Raw genomic sequence first — 20,402 nt, 5'->3', positions numbered from 1 at the left:
AAAAAAAAAAAAAAAAAGAAATTATTTAATGCATTAGTGTCTGAGTCCCCACATGTTCGTAGACTAGGAGGACTGCTGCCAGAGGGCCATGGTGTGATGATATGATTGTACCAGGGACAGCCTTTCATTTTATCTGTACTAATATTTCATACTCTCTCCTGCAGATTGCTCCCAGGGATTCTATTAATGTAAAAAGAAAAAAAAATTGTTTCTGCTGCTCCTGGTTTTTAATTATACTATTGACATATTTAACAAAAAATGAATCTCTTGATTGTAGATATACAACGCTGTCTTATCGAGCACCAGAAATGGTCAACCTGTACAGTGGCAAAATCATCACTACGAAGGCAGACATTTGGGTAGGTGTCAAGTAACCTATCCATACCTCAGATAGCAGCAGTCTTGACTGTAAATTCCCAAGGTTAATGCACACAGCGCTATAGCATGGTGGCTACCATACCATATCATTGTCTACTTGCCCCTCAAGGTTCTTGATGTGAGAATACCAGCCACTGCTTCTTGAAGCATGATAAAGAAAATTACTTCCAAGCTCTGTGGAAATTATTTAGATTTTTTTTTCATGCATATGTTACTGGTTCTTAAGAGCAAAACAGGTAAATACTTATTCTTTACTGGAGCACAATTTGGTAATAATGGTAGAAATATTGTAACTCAGCTGCTAACAGTGGTGTTGGGTTCTAAAACTCACGTTTCTAATATATTAATAGTCTGTAGTTTTTATATCTGCTAGTAAATGTGAATGGTGCCAGTTTCTCATTAGATCCATTTAGAGTCATGATAAATAAACCACTAGTAGCAATCTGCTATCTTTATTTTTTTAGGCTCTTGGATGTTTGTTGTATAAATTATGCTACTTCACTTTGCCATTTGGGGAGAGTCAGGTGGCAATTTGTGATGGAAACTTCACAATTCCTGATAATTCTCGATATTCTCAAGACATGCACTGCCTAATTAGTAAGTATTTTAAGCTTCTAGTTTCATATTTTTATTTCTGATCACAAAGAATGAATTGGGGGATAAAGGGATCAGATTCCAGGAGTAATGAGTTAGATGCAAAGGTAAAGAAATTAGTTGATAATGATTGGGAACTCAAAGACAATGTAACAGTGTCTAGTTAGAGTGGTGGGTCTTTTTGCTAGAAATCTGAAGTTCTGTTTCACACCTGAGCCCAGCCACCCAAGCAGAAATCCTAACTGCCTGGAGCAGAATACTGCTTCTATATTCTGTTGCAGTCTCTATGAAAGCTCCGGTACCAAAGGAGTCCAGCTGACTCATATCAAGTGATAAGAAATTCATCTTTGCAAAACTGGAAGCAACTCAAATGAAAATGATTGCAGTGCATTCACTGGGGTGAATACATAATTAAGACTATATAACTCCATGGAACCAGGTTTTTCCTCTCATTTAGGTTAATCACGGGATTTTGATAACATGCATCTAAACTCAATGCTTTCTTAAAAATAGTCTTAAGATTCCCCACTATTTGGTATCATCATAGCAAGCATATGTACTAACATTCATTAACCAGATGGTAGAATAAGTAATCTTTAAAAAAAAAAAAAAAAAAAGAATAATCTTTGCACAAAGCCCCTACACTAAAATGCTAAAGAAGCAGAGATTTTTATCATCTTTCCACATTGGTCAAGACTCTTAACATCTAAGTTTTAACTGTTATGGATTGATTATAAATCTTGAGTAACCCAGTTTGGGTCCTGCATGGGGATATACTGGAAAAAATAGAAGCAGCAAATGTGAGTGGAGCATCTGACATTTGTTGAGGGCCTACTTATGCCTCATTTAATTCTTAAAATCCTTTATATATTAAGTATAATTATTCCCATTATGCAAATGAGAAAACTGAAACTGAGAAAATGTAGATAACTTATCCACTTAACATAGATACAGCTTTTAAGGTGCTGCCCATTCCATTGTGCCAGTTTTGTCAATCAGCCTCTTCCATTTATTAACAAAAAAAAGGAATATTTAAAGGACTAGATTATGACATTTAATAATCGTTGAATTGTTTTAAGAGATAAAGCATTATATTCATGTTAGAATTCCAGGTATGTAAGTGAGATTGGTAGGAAATATGGGAAAATGGCCAACTTTGATATTAGACTAGTATTATTTTTTGATAATTTTTAAAACATTTATGCAGTAAATTCATATTGGGAAAAACAACTCTTTATGAATATCTATACCATGGACATCTTTCCCAAACTGCTTGCAGAACATTTGGCAACTCCACTGTCACCCTAAACGCACAGATCTAAAATTAAGTTTATCATCATTAGCCCTCCTTCCTTCTTTTTACCCTCAATACCTAGTTCCCCTGCCCTCTTTTCAGTTTCTCTCAGTGGTATCACCATTGAAGCCTATAAAAGTGAAATTTAAGATTTCTTTGGATCCAGCTAGCAAGAGAGAGGAAAGGTTCAATCATTTTCTCAGTCATATTCCTTTTTTGGAGTTTCTACTATTTTCTTTATACATACATCACTGTCACCATAGTATATACAGACTCTGTCAGCTCATGCCTCTACTGTTGGACTGGTCACCAGCTTTTCTCCTCTCTCTTCAACCCATCCAGCACACCCTCACCAAAAGTTTCCTCTTATAAAACACCACCTCTCATGTCCCTGATTAGGAAACTAGCGGCTTGCCAATGGTCCCACAGTAGGGCTCAGCTTCTTAGCATGGCATTTAAGATTCTGATTCTGATTGCATGCCACCCACTCAGCCTTCTCTCTACCCTGTCCTTCTGGCTCCTCTGTTTACTTGCAGCAAGACACTCTCTTGTCTTTCTCCATGTCCTTCTTTGCTCAGACTGTTCTCTCAACTGGAATGTCTTTTTCACTGCTTCCCCCCTGACTGACTTCTGTCCTGCCTTCAAGGGCCAGCTCAAGCTCTGCCTCTTCTGCAAGGCGGTCACAAGGCTGCAGCCTCCCTGATCTTTTTGGAACTTAGTGTCCAGAGCATTCACTTTATTATTTAAGCAGTCAGCTGCCTTGTGTTGTTGTTTGCATATATATGTGTATGTTTGTGGTCTTCTTAAGGATTTTTTTTCCTCCTAAGGATTTTTCCAGCCTCAAGGAGGCAGAAGCTTAAAGGACCTGGAAATAGACAATTGATCTATAGGTCACAGGAAAAGTAAATATGCATATGTTACTTTGTAATTTTTTTAAATCTGGAAACCAGCTAATATTTCCAGCAAAAGAATAAGTAAATTCATGAAATTTGGGTTTTGGTTATAATTATTAAGAATAATCATTCATTTAGTAAGGTAAGATGAACCAAGGAAGCCCGTGGTAAGACCGTGTAACCTCCTAGGTATCGGAGTATGCAGGTGGTAACTTTCATATTGAGAGCTTGAGTGGTAAGACCGTGTAACCTCCTAGGTATCAAAGTATGAAGGTAGTAACTTTCATATTGAGAGCTTGAGTCCCTCTGGTGCAAAGCATAGAATATGAACTTTAAGTATCTTTGTTATAATCCACATATTTTATTTTTATTTTCTTATAGATATTAAATATTTCAGGAACATTAGAGCTTCTCTTTCTAAGGGGGAGAAAAGGGGCTAATTATACTGTCTGAGTTCTATGAAAAATAAAAGTTTAAAAACAAAACATTGGGAATAGAGAGAGGAATGATGCTTCCTAACTAGTGTAATAACTGTTGGAATATTATTAAATAAATTCACATATGTTTGCCTTAGGGTATATGTTGGAACCAGACCCTGACAAAAGGCCGGATATTTACCAGGTGTCCTACTTCTCATTTAAGCTACTCAAGAAAGAGTGCCCAATTCCAAATGTACAGGTACGTGAATGGTGCTACTTAAAGGGGGTAAACATTATCAGATGGCCATTTTGAGTTCCTGGGGTGTTAATCAGCTGTTTAAATGAATATAGATGTCCCTTGCTTTATCTACTAGGGGGCATTCAAGCAAAGCTAATTGTGAAGCAATCGCCATAAAGGGAATCCAGTTTTCCCATGGAATTTAATTATAAAACTGAAGCAATTGTACTGAACAAAAGAAAATGCCCTAGGGATTGAGTTGGACACTTTGAATGAAGATTGACCAACTTCATGTCTGTCAACTCTTCTAGTTCTCTAAGAGCCACATGCCTGTTGTAGTCACCTGGAGGTGATTAGGCAGGCTGCTTTCCTGAGGCAAGGCCTTGGACATGCCCCCATGCCTGTTAGAACCTACGCCCCCTGTCCCTGTTCTCCTTCCTTGCAGCAGAGCTTTCTTGATTTTGCTTCTGCTGTTGGCCATTTATAACTCACACTCCTCTTTCTCTGTCCTTCCAGCACATCAAGCCATAAGAATGTTTTCTACATTTAGTAATCCTAAACTCTGCACTCACAGTTTTCAGAGTAAAATGCTTGCATATGTCCTTTTTACAGACTTTAAATGTTGATAATACAGCTGGGCGTGGTGGCTCATGTCTGTAATCCCAACACTTTGGGAGGCTGAGGAGGGTGGATCACCTGAGGTCAGGAGTTCAAGACCAGCCTGGCCAACATGGCAAAACTCCATCTCTATTAAAAATCCTTGCATATTTTTCATGTCATATTGTGATCTATTTTTCTTAAATATGTTGTGAATGGATGCTATAATAAATAGATTCTAACCTGAAATTTTCTTGCTAGTTCCTCGAATAATGAACTTGTGATTTCACTGCTGGGGCTTAAGGGCGCTACTCCTCTTTCACTCTCACATTTGAAATCAGATGTGGGGTCATCCAGGTGGAGCTCAGAATATTGGCTTTATTACTAATAAGCTTGAGTCAGAAGATGCAGCTCGACCAGTCAGGCTCCCTAGCATTAGACCCACATGACTGAGATGTAAACACCTGATTCCTGGGGGACCGGCTCTTCTCTAAAGGAAGAAGGGCAACAGCAAACTGGACCAGCTCAGTTTTTCCACAGTCTTATCAGTCACAGAAGTCAACTCTTCTCCTTTGGGAGAAGAATGCTTGAAGAAGAGGAAGTGCTAGAAGTTTTCCAGCAGAAAAATCTCCCCCCACCTGGAAACGTGAAGGAAGCGAGAGGACCCTCCTAAAAGGCCAGTTTTATAACTAGTATTGTGTGTTGGGTTTCCCAGATTAAAACGAGGGATACTGTGCAGTAACCAAACATGACTTTCTTCTTTTGTAGTCCCACTTTCCCATTCGTAAAGTTAAATAATGTGAAATCTAAGTGGAAGCATTCAGATTGGTAGCTAGTTTTTAAAAGTACACCTCACAAGTCTCATGTCGTTTGGTACTCAGTAGTGGTAAGCACCTGTTTTAGGGTCAGGGACAGCTAGCTGGTGCTCCCTCATGAGGCATTATTAGATGGATAGTGCAGATTTCAAGCCAGAGGAACTCTCCTTGGCTTGTGGACTGAGTAGTGCCTCACATGTTGGAAAGGGTACTGGCTCAGCAGCCATACACAGGGGTGGCTGTGGTTTTCTCTGAGCATTCTGACTAGCAGACTCAGTGCACCCTGGTTTGACACATTGATAAGCTCGAACGAAGATCTGTCTGGGATCCAGAATAATACCAGCTGCAGACTTTTCCTTCCCATTCCTTTCATAGCATCACTTCTAAGCTGTGGCATAGGAGAAGTGTACTGAGATCAAGCCCCAGTGACTCAGCGTGGTACAGAAGGTAGAGAATAATCGGGGAATGTGTGCTGCACACAAGCTACTCTCTCCTCTTCTTCCCTGACTATGGCTGAGTCTGACATGCATTTGGTTAACTTTCCTTCCCTCTACCAGACAGACCTCAGGGCCTGGAAGCTGCTCCAGAAGATCCCAAAATGTGTTTCCATCAGCTCTCAGTCCCAATTAGGCTGCTTATTCTTTAACAAAGAAATCTACGATGTCCTTGTTTTGTTTTGTTTTGTTTGCAATTCTATAGAACTCTCCCATTCCTGCAAAGCTTCCTGAACCAGTGAAAGCCAGTGAGGCAGCTGCAAAAAAGACCCAGCCAAAGGCCAGGTAAGAAATGCCTTCGTGAGCACATGTCCTCCTTGGATTGCCACAGCAGCAGGGAAGAATGCCTGTGTTTCTTGATTCTTACGTATGCTGTGGTGACCAGGGGCTGCTCAGATCAGGAAAGCAAGCTCTGTCTTGCCTAGGCAGAAACTGTTCTTTGGGAATGCAAAAAGGAATATCATAAAATATTGTGATCTACATTTGAAAGAGAATCAAGAACTCTAAAGCTATTTTCTTTGCATGGGAATAGGCTCAGGGGCATTCAGAGATGAGGCAACAGCAGACTTTAAATGTTGCTAGTACGGCCAGGTGTGGTGGCTCACATCTGTAATCGCAGCACTTTAGGAAGCCAAGGAGGGTGAATCACCTGAGGTCAGGAGTTCAAGACCAGCCTGGCCAACCAGATGGTTCAAGACTGTCTCTACTGAAAATACAAAAATTAGCCGGGTATGGTGGCACACACCTGTAGTCCCAGCTACTTGGGAGGCTGAGGCAGGAGAATCACTTGAACCCGGGAGGTGGAGATTGCGGTGAGCTGAGATCACGCCACTGCATTTTAGCCTGGGTGACAGAGCAAGACTCCATCTCAAAAAAAAAATAAATAAATAAAAATAAATTGTTGCTAGTACAAGAGTATCCGAAACATTAGCCAGGCATGGTAGCAAGTGCCTATGGTCCCAACTGCCCAGGAGAATTACTTGAGGTCAGGAGTTTGGGATCAGCCTGGGTAATACAGCGAGACCCTATCTCTTTTTAAAATTTTTAAAAAGTATACTAAACATGTGTCCTGACTTTTGGTTAGCCACATTCACCACTCTAATACTCAGCCTCCCTTTCCTTCTTACTTTCTATGGCTGCAACCACATTAGGAAAGTGCAGGTCAAAGCAGCAGGTCCATGAACAGCAGAAGACTCTCCGGGTCTTAGCTAATCACAGTCTATTGAACCTAGGTTCTTCCAAAAAGCAGATGCCAAAAGAGGATTAAACAAAGATGTTATTTGGGGAAATGCCCACGTGAGAGAAAACAGGGAGGGAGTCAGGAAAGCCTGGGAGCGCCATCAGAAGGCAGTGCAAGTCTGACCCAGAGAGAGGGAGGAGAAGCATGGGTGAAGTGACCTAGACTGTCACACAACTTACGTAAGACTCACCAAGGGTGTTGGGGTCCTTGTGCCAGTCAGCCAGCAGATAGTCCCTCATCTCCTAGGAATTCCTGTGGGTTGGAGGTTAGGGCTGGCAGCAACCTATGGGAAGCATGGCGCCAGGGCAAACACCACAGCAGTGGTGGACTTAGTGCTGCATTTTAGGAATGCAGCATCTGGGCATCGGGGTTTTATGCTCCCTGTAGATGAAGGTCTACAAGGCACATTCGCATGGCTGCCACACTTTCCAAATGGCAGATTCTAGAGGTAGCACAGGAGTTATTTATACTCCTCTTTTTTATACCACCATGGCGAGGAAGTGCTAACAGCGAACTGCATCAACAAAGTATTCTGGATGGGAATATGTGAATTTTAATAGAACAGTAAAATAACATCTGTATCTTAAAAAATTCTTTCGTATTTATTAAATGCCTGCTGTGTACATGAAGTTATTTTAGATGTGCCTCTAAAATAGTGAGACTTTGATTTTTAATGAACGTAGCAAACTTGCTTAACAAACAAAACTTGTTACTTTGTAGTCTGTCCATTTCTTTCACTAATTCGGCCATGCTCACCTCTTTGGGAGTTGTTTTTGGGCTGATTTAAGTAGCTTAGTCTTTTGTGCTCATGGCTGTCTCGTAGTAGGCTCAAACATGATATGTGCAGAGGCTAAGCAATGATCCCTTTCCCCACTCCACTCCACAAAACAGACACATTGAAGTCCATACAAACTAATATTTTGGACATTCTACAATTAATAAAACAGATTCATAGTTACTGATACATTTGATGTTCACATCTGCCTTATGATGTAGGCATATGTGTTTTTCCTTTTACATATAAAGGACCCAAAGCTGAAAGAGGGAAAGTGACATGCCCATTATCACACAGTTACTTAGTGAGGAACTAGAACTCAAATATAGTTTTCTTCGGCTCCAGATCCCATTGCTCTAAGATGTTCCCCTCAAGAGATGATCAACATGGAGGTTCTGCTGTTTGGGTTTCTACAGAAGCCTGTTCACCTCCCTCACCCTTGGCTTTTTCTTTTTTCCCCTTTTTCTTTTTGAGATGGAGTCTCACTCTGTCACCCAGACTGGAGTGCAGTGGTGTGATCTTGGCTCATTACAACCTCTGCTTCCCAGGTTCAAGCAATTCTTCAGCCTCAGCCTCCCGAGTAGCTGGGACTACAGGCACGTGCCACCACACCTGGCTAATTTTTGTATTTTTAGTAGAGATGGCGTTTCGCCATGTTGGCCAGGCTGGTCTCAAACTCCTGACCTCAAGTGATCCACCCGCCTCGGCCTCCCAGAGTTCTGGGATTACAGGCGTGAGCCACCATGCCCGGCCGGCTTTTTCTCTCTTACACCTTTCTTCTTTTCTCCAGCACATGTCCCATTTTTCTTCCCACCTCCCTTGCACAAGTTATAGCCCCCCAGATGTGATAGCCTTTATGTCACCACTTCCCCAGCCAGCACAAGAGCATCCCTCTAACAGGTTGCCAGTGCAAAGTTTCCGGGCCTAGGATGGAGCTTGGAGGTACGTCATGGGAAGGACATGAGGCCAGCTGCTTTGCTTCCTGTTTTACATTCATGGAGGCTGTTTTGGAAATATTTTGACAAAACATGCTTTGGAAATATTCTTGAAACTTGTTAATTTTGGCCTAACCTCAGTTATAGTCTCTAAAGTGGAGTTTCAAAGGATGGCCAACTCTGATCTCGGTTAGGTAGTAACTTGCTGCCTGGACTACTGTAAATTCGTGAAAGTTAGCACCTGGGCTTCTGCACCCTCACAAGGAGCAAGCAGTCTTCCCTATACTAGTTTGAAAGTGTCGGTCTGGCTGTGAGTTACAGAAAGTCCAAAATGACAGTTGTGTATAAAAGATAGATGTTTATTTTTTTCTCTCAAGTAAACAAAATCTGGAGGTAAGTAGTCCAAGGCCAGCATGGCAGTTCTGCTCCATGAAGCCCTCAGGGATCTAGACTTCTTCAAGCTAACCACATCACCATTCCTACAGTGTAGCTCTGACTGCATGGATCAATATGGCAACATTCCTGCTCTTAGCAGCAGGATCAAGGAATAGTTGAAGAAGACGACAGAAGGCTTGAACCAGTTATTTATTATGGTTGATGAAAACTGCCGCATGATAATCTTCTTACATCTCATGTAATGCCAGGACTTAGAAACGAGTTCACACCTATTTGCAAAAGAGACTGGGCAATGTGATTTTTACTCTGGGTGACCCTGTGCCCAGTTAAAACTTTTGTTACTGTGGAAAAAAGATAGTATGTATATTGGAAGAAATGGAGTTTCTGTCACACTTCCCAATTTTAAATCCTTTGACTTGAATTATTTACTTTTTCCTTCCAGTTGCCATGTTGGATTCACTCATCTGCATGCTTTTCATTGTAGAAAGACCACTTTCACAGCTAGTTGCAGCCAAGTTTGAATTCTCTTTGCATCTGAAAACCATGTGCCTCCAACCCCTCTTTACGTTATCACCCAAAGGGTATTTTGGGAAATCCTAGGACGTACTAGGTAAAAGGGCCACAAGATGAAATAAACTTGAGAATGCTTAGAGAATGCAAAGAGAATGCATTCTACATAGCATTCTTGTTGAGATTCTTCTTGCATATTCACACATGAAAAGTTCTGCTAGAAGGAGAGCCACTCAATATATTTTGATCAGTGTGTTAAAAATTTATTTGCCCACCAAGCCTGTTTTCAGAAGGTCTAGTAACAGTGGCATCCTGTGGGAGATCCTTTGGGAGGCATCGATTAAGCAGACCTGGAAGGTTCAGGTGGATGTGGAAGCGGAAGCATTGTGTCCGCTGCCCACCCGCTTCCATTTTTTGCATACTTTAATATGAACCTTTCTCTTTTCCTTTTCTAGACTGACAGATCCCATTCCCACCACAGAGACTTCAATTGCACCCCGCCAGAGGCCTAAAGCTGGGCAGACTCAGCCGAACCCAGGAATCCTTCCCATCCAGCCCGCCCTGACGCCCCGGAAGAGGGCCACTGTTCAGCCCCCACCTCAGGCTGCAGGTTTGTATCTAGATTGGTTTGAAACTCAGTACACCTCTTTGTCATTCTGGACAACAGGAAAGTCTTGGAAAGCCTGGTTTGCTTTAGGATTGGAATCCAGAGGCACACAGAGATAACAGTGTTCCTTGAGGAACAGGTGGCAGCTGCCGTTGAAATTGTATGGCAGTGGCCAGGCGTGGTGGCTCACGCCTGTAATCCCAACTCTTTGGGAGGCCAAGGCAGGTGAATCATCTGAGGTCAGGAGTTAAATTTCGAGACCAGCCTGGCCAACATGATGAAACCCCGTTTTGCCAAAACAAACAAAAAAAAAGCTAGGCATTGTGGTATGCGCCGTATCCCAGCTGCTGGGGAGACTGAGGCAGGAGAATCGCTTGAACCTGGGAGGCAGAGGTTGCAGTGAGCCGAGACGGCACCATTGCACCCCAGCCTGGGTGACAAGAGTGAAACTCCATTTCAAAAAAAGAAAAGAAAAGAAATTGTATGGCAAATGGCTGGCAAAAGGGGAGGCCTTCTTGAATTCTGAGATACATCTCCAAGACCACTAAAGCCCGTTGTCTCTTTTTCTAGACTTGGCCCTAATTTTTGCAGTTTGGAACCTTATCCTCCCTCTTTATTTCATATATTTCCCTTTGCTTTTAAAGAAATAAGACTCTTCCAAAGTGTTGAGTTCAGTCCAGGGCAGCTTCCCTGTTCTGTTAATTAGACTTTGGGACATTGAAATGGGCTAGGGGAGATGATTGGGTAGAAAGCATTATTTTATTCATTTGCCTCCCAGCCTACAAAAATGCCTGGTTGGGTCTAATACATCAACAGTTGAAGACGCCTGGAAGAGACAGGACTGAAGAGGCTGAAGAGCTTGGACTAGCAGACAAGTTACTTTCAATTTTAGGAAGTTTGGGGTCTGATGGGCTGAGATACAAAGAAACTGAATTATTTTCATATATGCCTGAAAAAAAAAAAATGGAAACAAGACTCCTCTCTTTTGACATTCACAGAAGAATATTGTTTCTTCAATGCTTTGTCTCTTGAAGTATCTACCACCCTTCATGTTTTGGCATGCTGTTTCTAATGAGATGAGGGAGCTTTGTTTCATAAAAAGGATGGATCCAAAATATTGAATAACTGAACCCTACCAGGAAGCTGCTTTTGGGGAATTTGGTGGCCATCTACTTATAGCCAGGCCTCCAGACTCGGATAAGCTACATATAAAATACCAGGGAATGATTTTGTCATGCTGCATGCCAAGAGGGGCAAAGCTTGTGCATATGTACCAAAGGCCAGCTGAATATGTAGACATTTGGGGTGCCAACTAAATTTGTAATTGACTAAATGAGATGATTAATAACGGAAGACTTTCTTAAGGAGGCAATATTGAACCCTGTTTTGAAAAATTTGTAACACATAATGTAGCAAGAAGATAGAAAGACATTCCAGGTGGGACAGAGCAGGTGGAAAGACAGTGAGGAGCACATGAATCTGGGGATACTCTGCCCACTTGTCACCCCTTATTAATTGTTTTGGCAAGACAGAAAGCCATTTTTTTGTGGAAGAGTTTGGAACCCTTACATGGACTTTATTCTCATTGCAGGATCCAGCAATCAGCCTGGCCTTTTAGCCAGTGTTCCCCAACCAAAACCCCAAGCGCCACCCAGCCAGCCTCTGCCACAAACTCAGGCCAAGCAGCCACAGGCTCCTCCCGCTCCACAGCAGACGCCTTCCACTCAGGCCCAGGGTCTGCCCACTCAGGCCCAGGCCACACCCCAGCACCAGCAGCAACTCTTCCTCAAGCAGCAACAGCAGCAGCAACAACAGCCACCACCACCACAGCAGCAACCGGCAGGCACGTTTTACCAGCAGCAGCAGCAGGCCCAGACTCAGCAGGTAAGGTGGTCAGAGTGTGGCCCTTGCTTGCATATCTGAGTCATGACTGTGAAAAACCCACTAGGTAAAGGTATCTTCCCAAAGAGCCATTACATCACCGTTTCTCATAGATGTAGATACTAAAGCATTGGGAAGCGGATCTGTCACTCACACCCCTTTCACCCTGTTTCTCAGGCCATGAGGAATCCGTCACCTGATTGAGGGACATCAGTACAAGAGCTATTTTTTGGCCGGGTGCGGTGGCTCACGCCTGTAATCCCAGCACTTTGGGAGGCCGAGGTGGGCGGATCACGAGGTTAAGAGATCGAGACCATCCTGGCCAACATGGTGAAACCCCGTCTCTACTAAAAATACAAAAATTAGCTGAGAGTGGTGGCGCAAGCATGTAGTCCCAGCTATTTCGGAGGCTGAGGCAGAAGAATCGCTTGAACCCAGGAGGTGGAGGTTGTGGTGAGCTGAGATCGCGCGCCATTGCACTCCAGCCTGGGCAACAAGAGCGAGACTCTATCTCAAAAAAAAAAAAAAAAGCTATTTTTTTAAGGACTACTTTTTTTTCTTCTTTTTTCTAATATAACTGTAACACCGTTATCATAAGAGAGGAAAAAATAACAATAGTTTCTTATTATCGAATATCCATTAGTGTTTAACTGTTTCTGATGTCTCATAATTAAGTTGGCTTGTTTGAATCAGTATCCAATACTAACAGAATGTATTTAGTTGGTCTATATTGTTTTCCATTATCTTTTCATATATTTTTTTCACATTTTTTTTGCTATGAATGTATTCATTTTATAATGATGAGTATATCTATTTTTTTTTTTGGAGATAGGGGTCTGCTCTGTTTCCCAGGCTGGAGGGAAGTGGTGCAGTTATAGCTCACTGCAACCTCCAGTTCCTGGGCTCAAGTGATCATCCCAGCTGAGTCTCTCAAGTAGCTAGGACTATAAGCATGTGCCACCATGCCTGGCTAATTTTTCTTGATAGAGATGGGGTCTCATTATTTTGCCCAGGCTGGTCTCAAACTCTTGGCCTCAAGACATCCTCCCACCTCAGCCTCCCAAAGCATTGGAATTACATGCATTAGCCTATGCGGCTGGCTGATATATCTTTTAAGTCCCCTTTTATCCATAGGTTCCTCTCTTTTTTTTTTTTTTGCTTTTTGTCATCTAATTTTTCAGAGAAACTTGATTATTTGTCCCGTGGAATTTTGGGCATTCTGGGTTTAGCTGATTGCATCCTGTGGTGTCATTTGATATGTTTGATCATGTTCCATGTACACTGGTAATTTCTCAAGGCTTACTCAGTATTTGAGTCAGTTTGACAGTTCTTTGTTCTTCCTGTTGCGTCATGTCAGGAGGTCTGTAATGTCTCACTAGCCTCTGTTTCACTGATATTAAGATCAGGGAACGTTTACTTTCAGATTTCCCTGAAGACTGTGTTTCCCCAAAAAAAAAGGAAAAAAAAAAAAGATCAGTCAGTGTATTGAGGTGTTGTCTGTCTGATCCATTTGTTTAATGCTCCCCATTAGCTTAGCAGCCATCACTGATCATTTGCCAAGTTCCTTAATTCATCAGGGATGGCACAATGATAGTCTAACATTCCCTCTTCATTTGAGGGCTGGACGTTTTCCATGAAGAAATTTTTTCATCAACTCTTTAGTTACCCTGAGGTACTGTTTGTACAGAAAGGGCAGGAAAAACACTTGATTCTTCCCTTTGTTTACTAGTTTTCAGAGTAATAAATTTGTTCTCTCTTATCGTCCAAAGGTGAACAGTGAGGTTTTTGTTTTGTTTAGTTTAGTATCATTAGGAATTCTTAGATTTTAACTTATTTGATATCTTTGAATACATTGTTTTTTTATTATTTTTACTGGAGATAGGGCCTTGCTGTGTTGCCCAGGCTGGAGTGCAGTGACTATTCACGGGCAGGATCCCACTACTGGAGTTTTGACCTGCTCCGTTTCCAATCTGGGCTGGTTCAACCCTCCTTGGACAGCCCGGTGGTCCCCTACTCCCAGGAGGTCCCCATACTGATTCTGACCTTAGTGCAGACACCCAACTAGCATAGCACACTACAACCCAGAACTCCTGGGCTCAAGCGATCCTCCCGCCTCAGCCTTCCGAGTAGCTGGGACTACAGGTGCATACCACCGTGCCTGGCATATTAAGGTTTTAAAAAATTTATTTATTTTAAAGCACAGATTGCCCCAACGTTGGCCAGTGGAAGTCTGGTAACTCCAGTGGTCTTTAATGATTTCCTTGCTATCTAAGATCATGCTGCCCTTGACTTGAAATCATCCATTTTTTTTAGGAGCTCTGTTTCTTTTTAGTGGAAATAATGTTTAGAAACCACAGTTTTGATGCTAGAGATACCATTTGCCTAATGGATTGGTGGTTGTTTCTAGGCCTTCTCAGTGGACAATTAGAAAATATGTTTTGTTTTGTTTTGTTTTGTTAGAGAATAGGCATTATGAATTGAGATTTATATTCCTAATTTGGATATTGAATTACTGGATTTCTGTTTCACTTCTTGGATTTTGTTGTGTTTTCATCTGGAAATCTTGATTCTTAACAGCATTAACATAGTTAATTAATTGTTCTATCGTTTTAAGATAGCAATAACCATATGATTACTGAAAACAGTTTAAGATTTCCTTGCCTATTTTACCCTTAGAACGTTTAGCATATTATTTTCTGGAGCGTTCAGCTACCAATTTGATATGCCGGCTTATTTGCATTGTTTTGCTTTTGATTTTTAGTTATTGCTTTTTAAATTTTAGTTTAATTCTGTTTTGTGGATGTGTAAAGCATTTACATAGTTTCAAAGTTAAATCTGCAAAAGTTCATCCCCGCCAACTCATGTATAGTGGTATTGCTCATTCTTATTTACAACTTGAGAGTATTCTATTAGATATTTCCTTCAGGATATATCTATCATAGTTTATTTAATCAGCCAGTCTCCTGTTGATAGACATTTGGGTTGTTTCCAGTATTTTGCTGTTATAAGTAGGCAGCTACTTTTTTTTGACATCTTCTAATTTGTTAACCCTTTAACCTTGCCCCAGTAGACAAACAGTATCCTCCCAATTGACTCTAGTAACTACATAAAGTATACAGGATGTTCACAGATACAGTCTTGACCTTAGTTCATTGGCAGGCCCTTATTTTGAGCTCTGTTTGTGTATGTAGCACATAACCCCTAACAGTGGGGATTAGAGAGACATATAAGAAGTGTGGGCCAGGCACAGCAGCTCATGCTTGTAATCTCAGCACTTTGGGAGGCCGAAGCAGGAGGATTGCTTGAGCGCAGGAGGTCAAGACAGCCTGGGCAACATCGTGAGACTGTGTCTCTATGAAAAATAAGAAAAAAAATTAACCAGACATGGTGGTGTGCACCTGTGATATCAGCTACTTAGGAGGCTGAGGTGGGATGATCACTTGAGCCCAGGAGGTCAAGGGTGCAGTGAGCCGAGATTGCTTGCACCACTGCATTCCAGCCTGGGCAACAGAGCGAGACATGATCTCAAACAAACAACAAAAAAAGAAGCTTCATAGAGTGTACTGGCTATTTTGACTATACCAAGGAAGTTTAATAAAAATAGAGCTCTTGGGAAATAATTTTTAGTAAGACTTGAGATGTGTCTGAATAGTTGAGTTAACATTTAGGTTATTCTTTTCTGTGTCGTCATTTGCTTCAACCTATTCAGGTAGGGAAGCATTTTAATCTTGGCTGCTTTAAATCCCTGTATAAGAAGGATTACCTCTATGATTAGGAGATCGTTTATTAGCTCCTGCTATACTCTAGCTTATGGGGTCACATGATGTTTAGTCAGATAGCTTCCCTTAGGCAAGGCCCAGAAACCCACTTGGAAGACCAGTCTGTAGTGCAGGAGGCAGCCTGGTGCAATGGATGGAGCCTAGCAGTGTAAGGGACTGCTGCTGTGTTGTATTTAATGCCCTGAGGTCTCCGTCATGAGATTTTAGGCCTAGCCTCAAGACTTTTCTACTTGCCCTTGCCTTTGGCTTTAGCACTGGTCTTCATTGTTACTGAGACATTTGTCTTTTGTGACTATTATTCTGGGACAAGCCCTTATTCATCTTCTCATTTCTTGCTCAGTTTCAGGCAGTACATCCAGCAACCCAGCAACCAGCAATTGCTCAGTTCCCTGTGGTGTCCCAGGGAGGCTCTCAACAGCAGCTAATGCAGAATTTCTACCAGCAGCAGCAGCAGCAACAACAGCAACAACAGCAACAGCTGGCCACAGCCCTGCATCAACAACAGCTGATGACTCAGCAGGCTGCCTTGCAGCAAAAGCCCACTGTGGCAGCAGGACAGCAGCCCCAGCCACCGCCAGCTGCAGCCCCACAGCCAGCCCCTGCCCAGGAGCCAGCGGTAAGAATCAACCAGAGCTCAGAGCACAAAAGCAGTGGAGGAGTGTGCAGTGAGAGTTAGGGAAAGGGTGGGAAAGATGGCAGCAGCGGATGACGGGTCAGGATGCTTTCCCACCTGGGTGGTTCAAATATTTGATCTGTCCTTGATATATCCAAGAATAGTATGAGATGTTCTGTAGAAGATAGAGATTTTTTAAAAAATCATTCTAGGCTGCTGATGAAGAACCTTCGTAATTTTTATCTCTCTGAAACTAGGCTAGCAGGAAGATCTGTTCGTCATCTCTCTCACTGTCACTTTGAACAGTCAAGGACCTAGGCAGGATTAAAGTTAATCCCTTTCTCTTCTTCAAGAGGCAGTTTGATCCATTGTGCCCTTTCCAGGCCCTGAGTCCTCCATGTTGTGTTTATTCTTTGTCTTGGATGACATTATTAATCACATTATTTAAGTTTATCTTGCAGCTCCCGTCAAGGGCCTGCTTACCTGGGACCGTTCACCCTGGTGTAATCGCCCTGGGTACCAGAGCATCTGAGTATCCAGTCATTTGAGCCGTCCTGTCAATTTAGAAATTGGGCATGTCCACTTTTAGATATTGGCTGAGTATGGCATCAGAACCCCTCGTCTAATTGTCCTCTACAGTTTCAACACACACAGGCACATCATGCTTTGGCCTTTAATAAGTGGATTTTTTTTTTCTGTAGTCATCTTTTTCTGAGTGATAGTGATAGAAAAATTTATGGTGTTAGAAAAAGACATTTTGCATACCCAGCTGATAGAGTGTCACAGCTACCCTGTTACTCCCAGGGAAGTCCAACCACTAGACAAACAAAGGAAAAGTAAGAAACCATCTTTCTGAGGATGGATTTGTAATAGAGTTTTGTCTCCCATCTTAAACCAGAAAACCTACATCCCTTCGGAAGGAAGCAGTGCCGTAGATTGTCTTAAGTCTCAGCTAAGTGTGTGTTTAGTGTCTTTACACCTTCGTTTCTAAAACAACTCAGACTTCCTGCAGGCGTGGAGTAGACAGTGAGTCTCTGTATTTTTAACAAGAGGTAAAGTTCCTCTTGTTCATGGAAACAGAGTTTTTAAAAAAATTAGTGCATGATGTAGCTAGAAGGGACCTTAATTATCCAGTTCAGTCTCCTCATTTTATGGAATTGGAAACTGAGGCATAGACTAGAAAGTGATTGCCCAAGACATACAGACTGATGGTTGTGGAGCTGGGGCAATAATCAAAGAATCCTGATCTGTGTTTAAGTTTAATGATAACAGATGCTCATCCAGGGTGATAAAATGATCAACTACTGCTGACTACACTTCTTACGAGGTTCCCCTGTGCTTTTCCTAGACAAAAGTGTCCACTTTCTTGGGAACGAATTATGAACCTTCTCCGTGTTCTCTGGATGAACAAATACTTTGAACACTTTGCTCTGGGATAGTTGGTTTTAGGGACAGAGAGGAAACATGCTTTGGCCAGGAGCCGTAGAGCTTCTCAGCTTTGACCCACCCCTGTCTCCGCTGACTCTTGGCAGGGCTAATCTAGAGAAGCAAGTGAGTGAAGGTAAAGCGTACCCTGTAGCCATTTTAAAGCAATAAGTAGCAAAGGGAAAATGGCCATATGCCCCAGATGTTTACTGCAGTCTTCTTAATAATAGCCCAAAGAATGGAAGCAGCCTAAATTGCTGAGGAACCCAACTGTGCAGCCATTAAAACGCATGGTTATAAAGTCTGTACGAGAGTATGAAAAGAAATGCTCATGAGGTAATGTTAAAGGAATTGTGAAATTATGAAAAAACCATATACTTGAAAAGAGACTTAAAGTATAAGGTACCAAAAAGATAAGAATTGTATCTAGTTGTATTAGAGTGATGGAATAGAAGTCTCTTTTCTGTATTCTTACATTTCTTGATGTGATTATACTCCTTTTATAATTACATATTTTTTTTTTTTTAATTTTCAGCAAGATAAACATCTGAGTCTTTGTATTCCGTCTCCTATGGTCTCTCTCTCCCTCCTCCCACTTTCCAATCCTGGGATGGCATCATAGTGCAGAAAAGAGTCCTGAGCCACAGTCAGGAGACATGGGTTCCAGTTAACACTGTGACCTTGAATGAGCTCTTGTCCTCAGTACAGAAGTTGAAATCAGCGTTTTCTAAGGTCCCTTTAAACTCTCACATTCTTTGATTCTAAGTAGAAGTAAAACTGTCTGCCAGGGTTGCTGGGAGTTGTAGCTGAACAGATACAAACCACTTAGTGTCTGTAGATTGCTGTTATAGGGCAAGATGTCCTGAAGGAGGCATCTGATCTTCAGTGTGCTGCATTTGGAGAACAGAAGAGAAAAATGTTGTCCGAGTGGTGAGAAAACCACCCAACCCCTTTCCTTTATGCCATCAACCTAGAGACAAAACAACTCCGGATGTAAAATGCCCTGGGGATTTCACCATCCCTTCCCTCCAGTCCTTCATCTCGGAATAGAGTTGTCACTGGACTCTTCAAAATAAAAGGACCCAACAGTTTAGTATTCTTTTCAGATTAATGAATGTCTCATGAAATAAGCCAATTCAGTGTGTCCTCAAAGCCCTCTGACCCCTATGTGTGGTAGTATTCAGCCAGCTGTTACAGGCACAGCTCACTCTGGACCCCCAGAGGAAGTTGTGGAGCTGGAGCTGTGGTCGTCTTCACAGAGCACTTGGCCTCTCCTGCAGCAGGGCAGCTTTCTTACCCTTCTAACCTCTGATTGATATTAGAACCTTATATTGTAACATTCAGCCTGTTGGTAAAGTGGATGGAATGCTGACACGTGTACATAGTCTGCCTTAAATAAATTTTCCAAGTCCTGAGTACAAGATGAGGGCAGTCAATATCCCAAGCTAGAAGCATCCTGACCCGGGTATCTAGATAGTCTAGTTTCCTTAAACTCTCTCAGGGCCTGCCTTTATAGACACTGATACTGCAGGTGAACTGAGTTGCCGCTTGGAGCAGCAACTCTAATCTGAGAGGAGGGACTGGAGGGAAGGGATGGTGAAATCCCTGGGGCATTTTATATCCGAAGTTATTTTATCTCTAGGTTGTTAGAGTAAAGGAAAGGGGTTGGGTGGCTTTCTTAACATTTTTTGTTCATTTTCCTTAATATAGGTGACTTATGCTTAAGGACCACTCATGTGGTCACAAGGATGTCTCACCTGTATGTTGTTCTGTGGTGGCAGTTTGGCCTGTTTTGAAAATGGCCCATATCACAAGAGTCCTTCTATTATTAGCTCAGTCATCGTCAGCACCTTTTTTTTTTTCTTTCTTCTTAGTATATTCTCTGCCAGTTCTTCAATATTATGTCCACACTGAAGATTGAAACAAGTTAATCCCACTAAACTAATGCTATATATTTTCTTAGGAGTTGTCACAGAAATAGGATCTTGTATACCCATCCCATCAATGAAATAAAGAGCCTTAACAACAAAACAAAAAGAGGAATGCTTATCCATTCTTGATGGGAGTGTAAGTTAGTTCACCCATTGTGGAAAGCAGTGTGGCGATTCTTCGCAGAGCTAAAAACAGAACTACTATTCAACCCAGCAATCCCATTACTGGGTGTATACTCAAAGGAATATAAATTGTTCTGCCATAAAGATACATGCATGTGTATGTTCATTGCAGCACTATTCATGATAGCAAAGACATGGGATCAACCTAAATGCCCATCAATGGGAGATTGGATAAAGAAAATGTGGTACATATACACCATGGAATACTATGCAGCCGTAAAAAGAAGAGAAGGAGGATGGAGGCTTTGCAAGAACATGGTTGGAGCTGGAGGCCATTATCCTTAGCAAACTATTGGAGGAATAGAAAACCAAATAGCACTTTGGGAGGCCGAGGCGGGCGGATCACGAGGTCAGGAGATCGAGACCATCCTGGCTAACATGGTGAAACCCCGTCTCTACTAAAAA

The 20,402-nt window shown here is 42.0% G+C and overlaps 1 protein-coding gene across 1 annotated transcript in view; it reads left to right on the top strand.

Moving 5' to 3' along the window:
• AAK1 (AP2 associated kinase 1) overlaps positions 1–20,402 on the top strand; it is a 230,480-nt gene that overhangs the window by 175,729 nt on the left and 34,349 nt on the right. The window contains exons 7-13 of the mRNA XM_011985014.1: positions 278–359; positions 843–975; positions 3,734–3,837; positions 5,928–6,007; positions 10,034–10,188; positions 11,777–12,069; positions 16,186–16,461. Coding sequence (XP_011840404.1) covers positions 278–359; positions 843–975; positions 3,734–3,837; positions 5,928–6,007; positions 10,034–10,188; positions 11,777–12,069; positions 16,186–16,461 — 1,123 coding nt within the window. The remainder of the gene's footprint in view (positions 1–277; positions 360–842; positions 976–3,733; positions 3,838–5,927; positions 6,008–10,033; positions 10,189–11,776; positions 12,070–16,185; positions 16,462–20,402) is intronic.

The sequence above is a fragment of the Mandrillus leucophaeus genome, unplaced genomic scaffold (genome assembly GCF_000951045.1).
Source record: "Mandrillus leucophaeus isolate KB7577 unplaced genomic scaffold, Mleu.le_1.0 Scaffold279, whole genome shotgun sequence".
Classification (NCBI taxonomy): domain Eukaryota; kingdom Metazoa; phylum Chordata; class Mammalia; order Primates; family Cercopithecidae; genus Mandrillus; species Mandrillus leucophaeus.
Note: the sequence above shows the minus strand (reverse complement) of the source record. Positions and strands in the feature narration are given on the sequence as shown.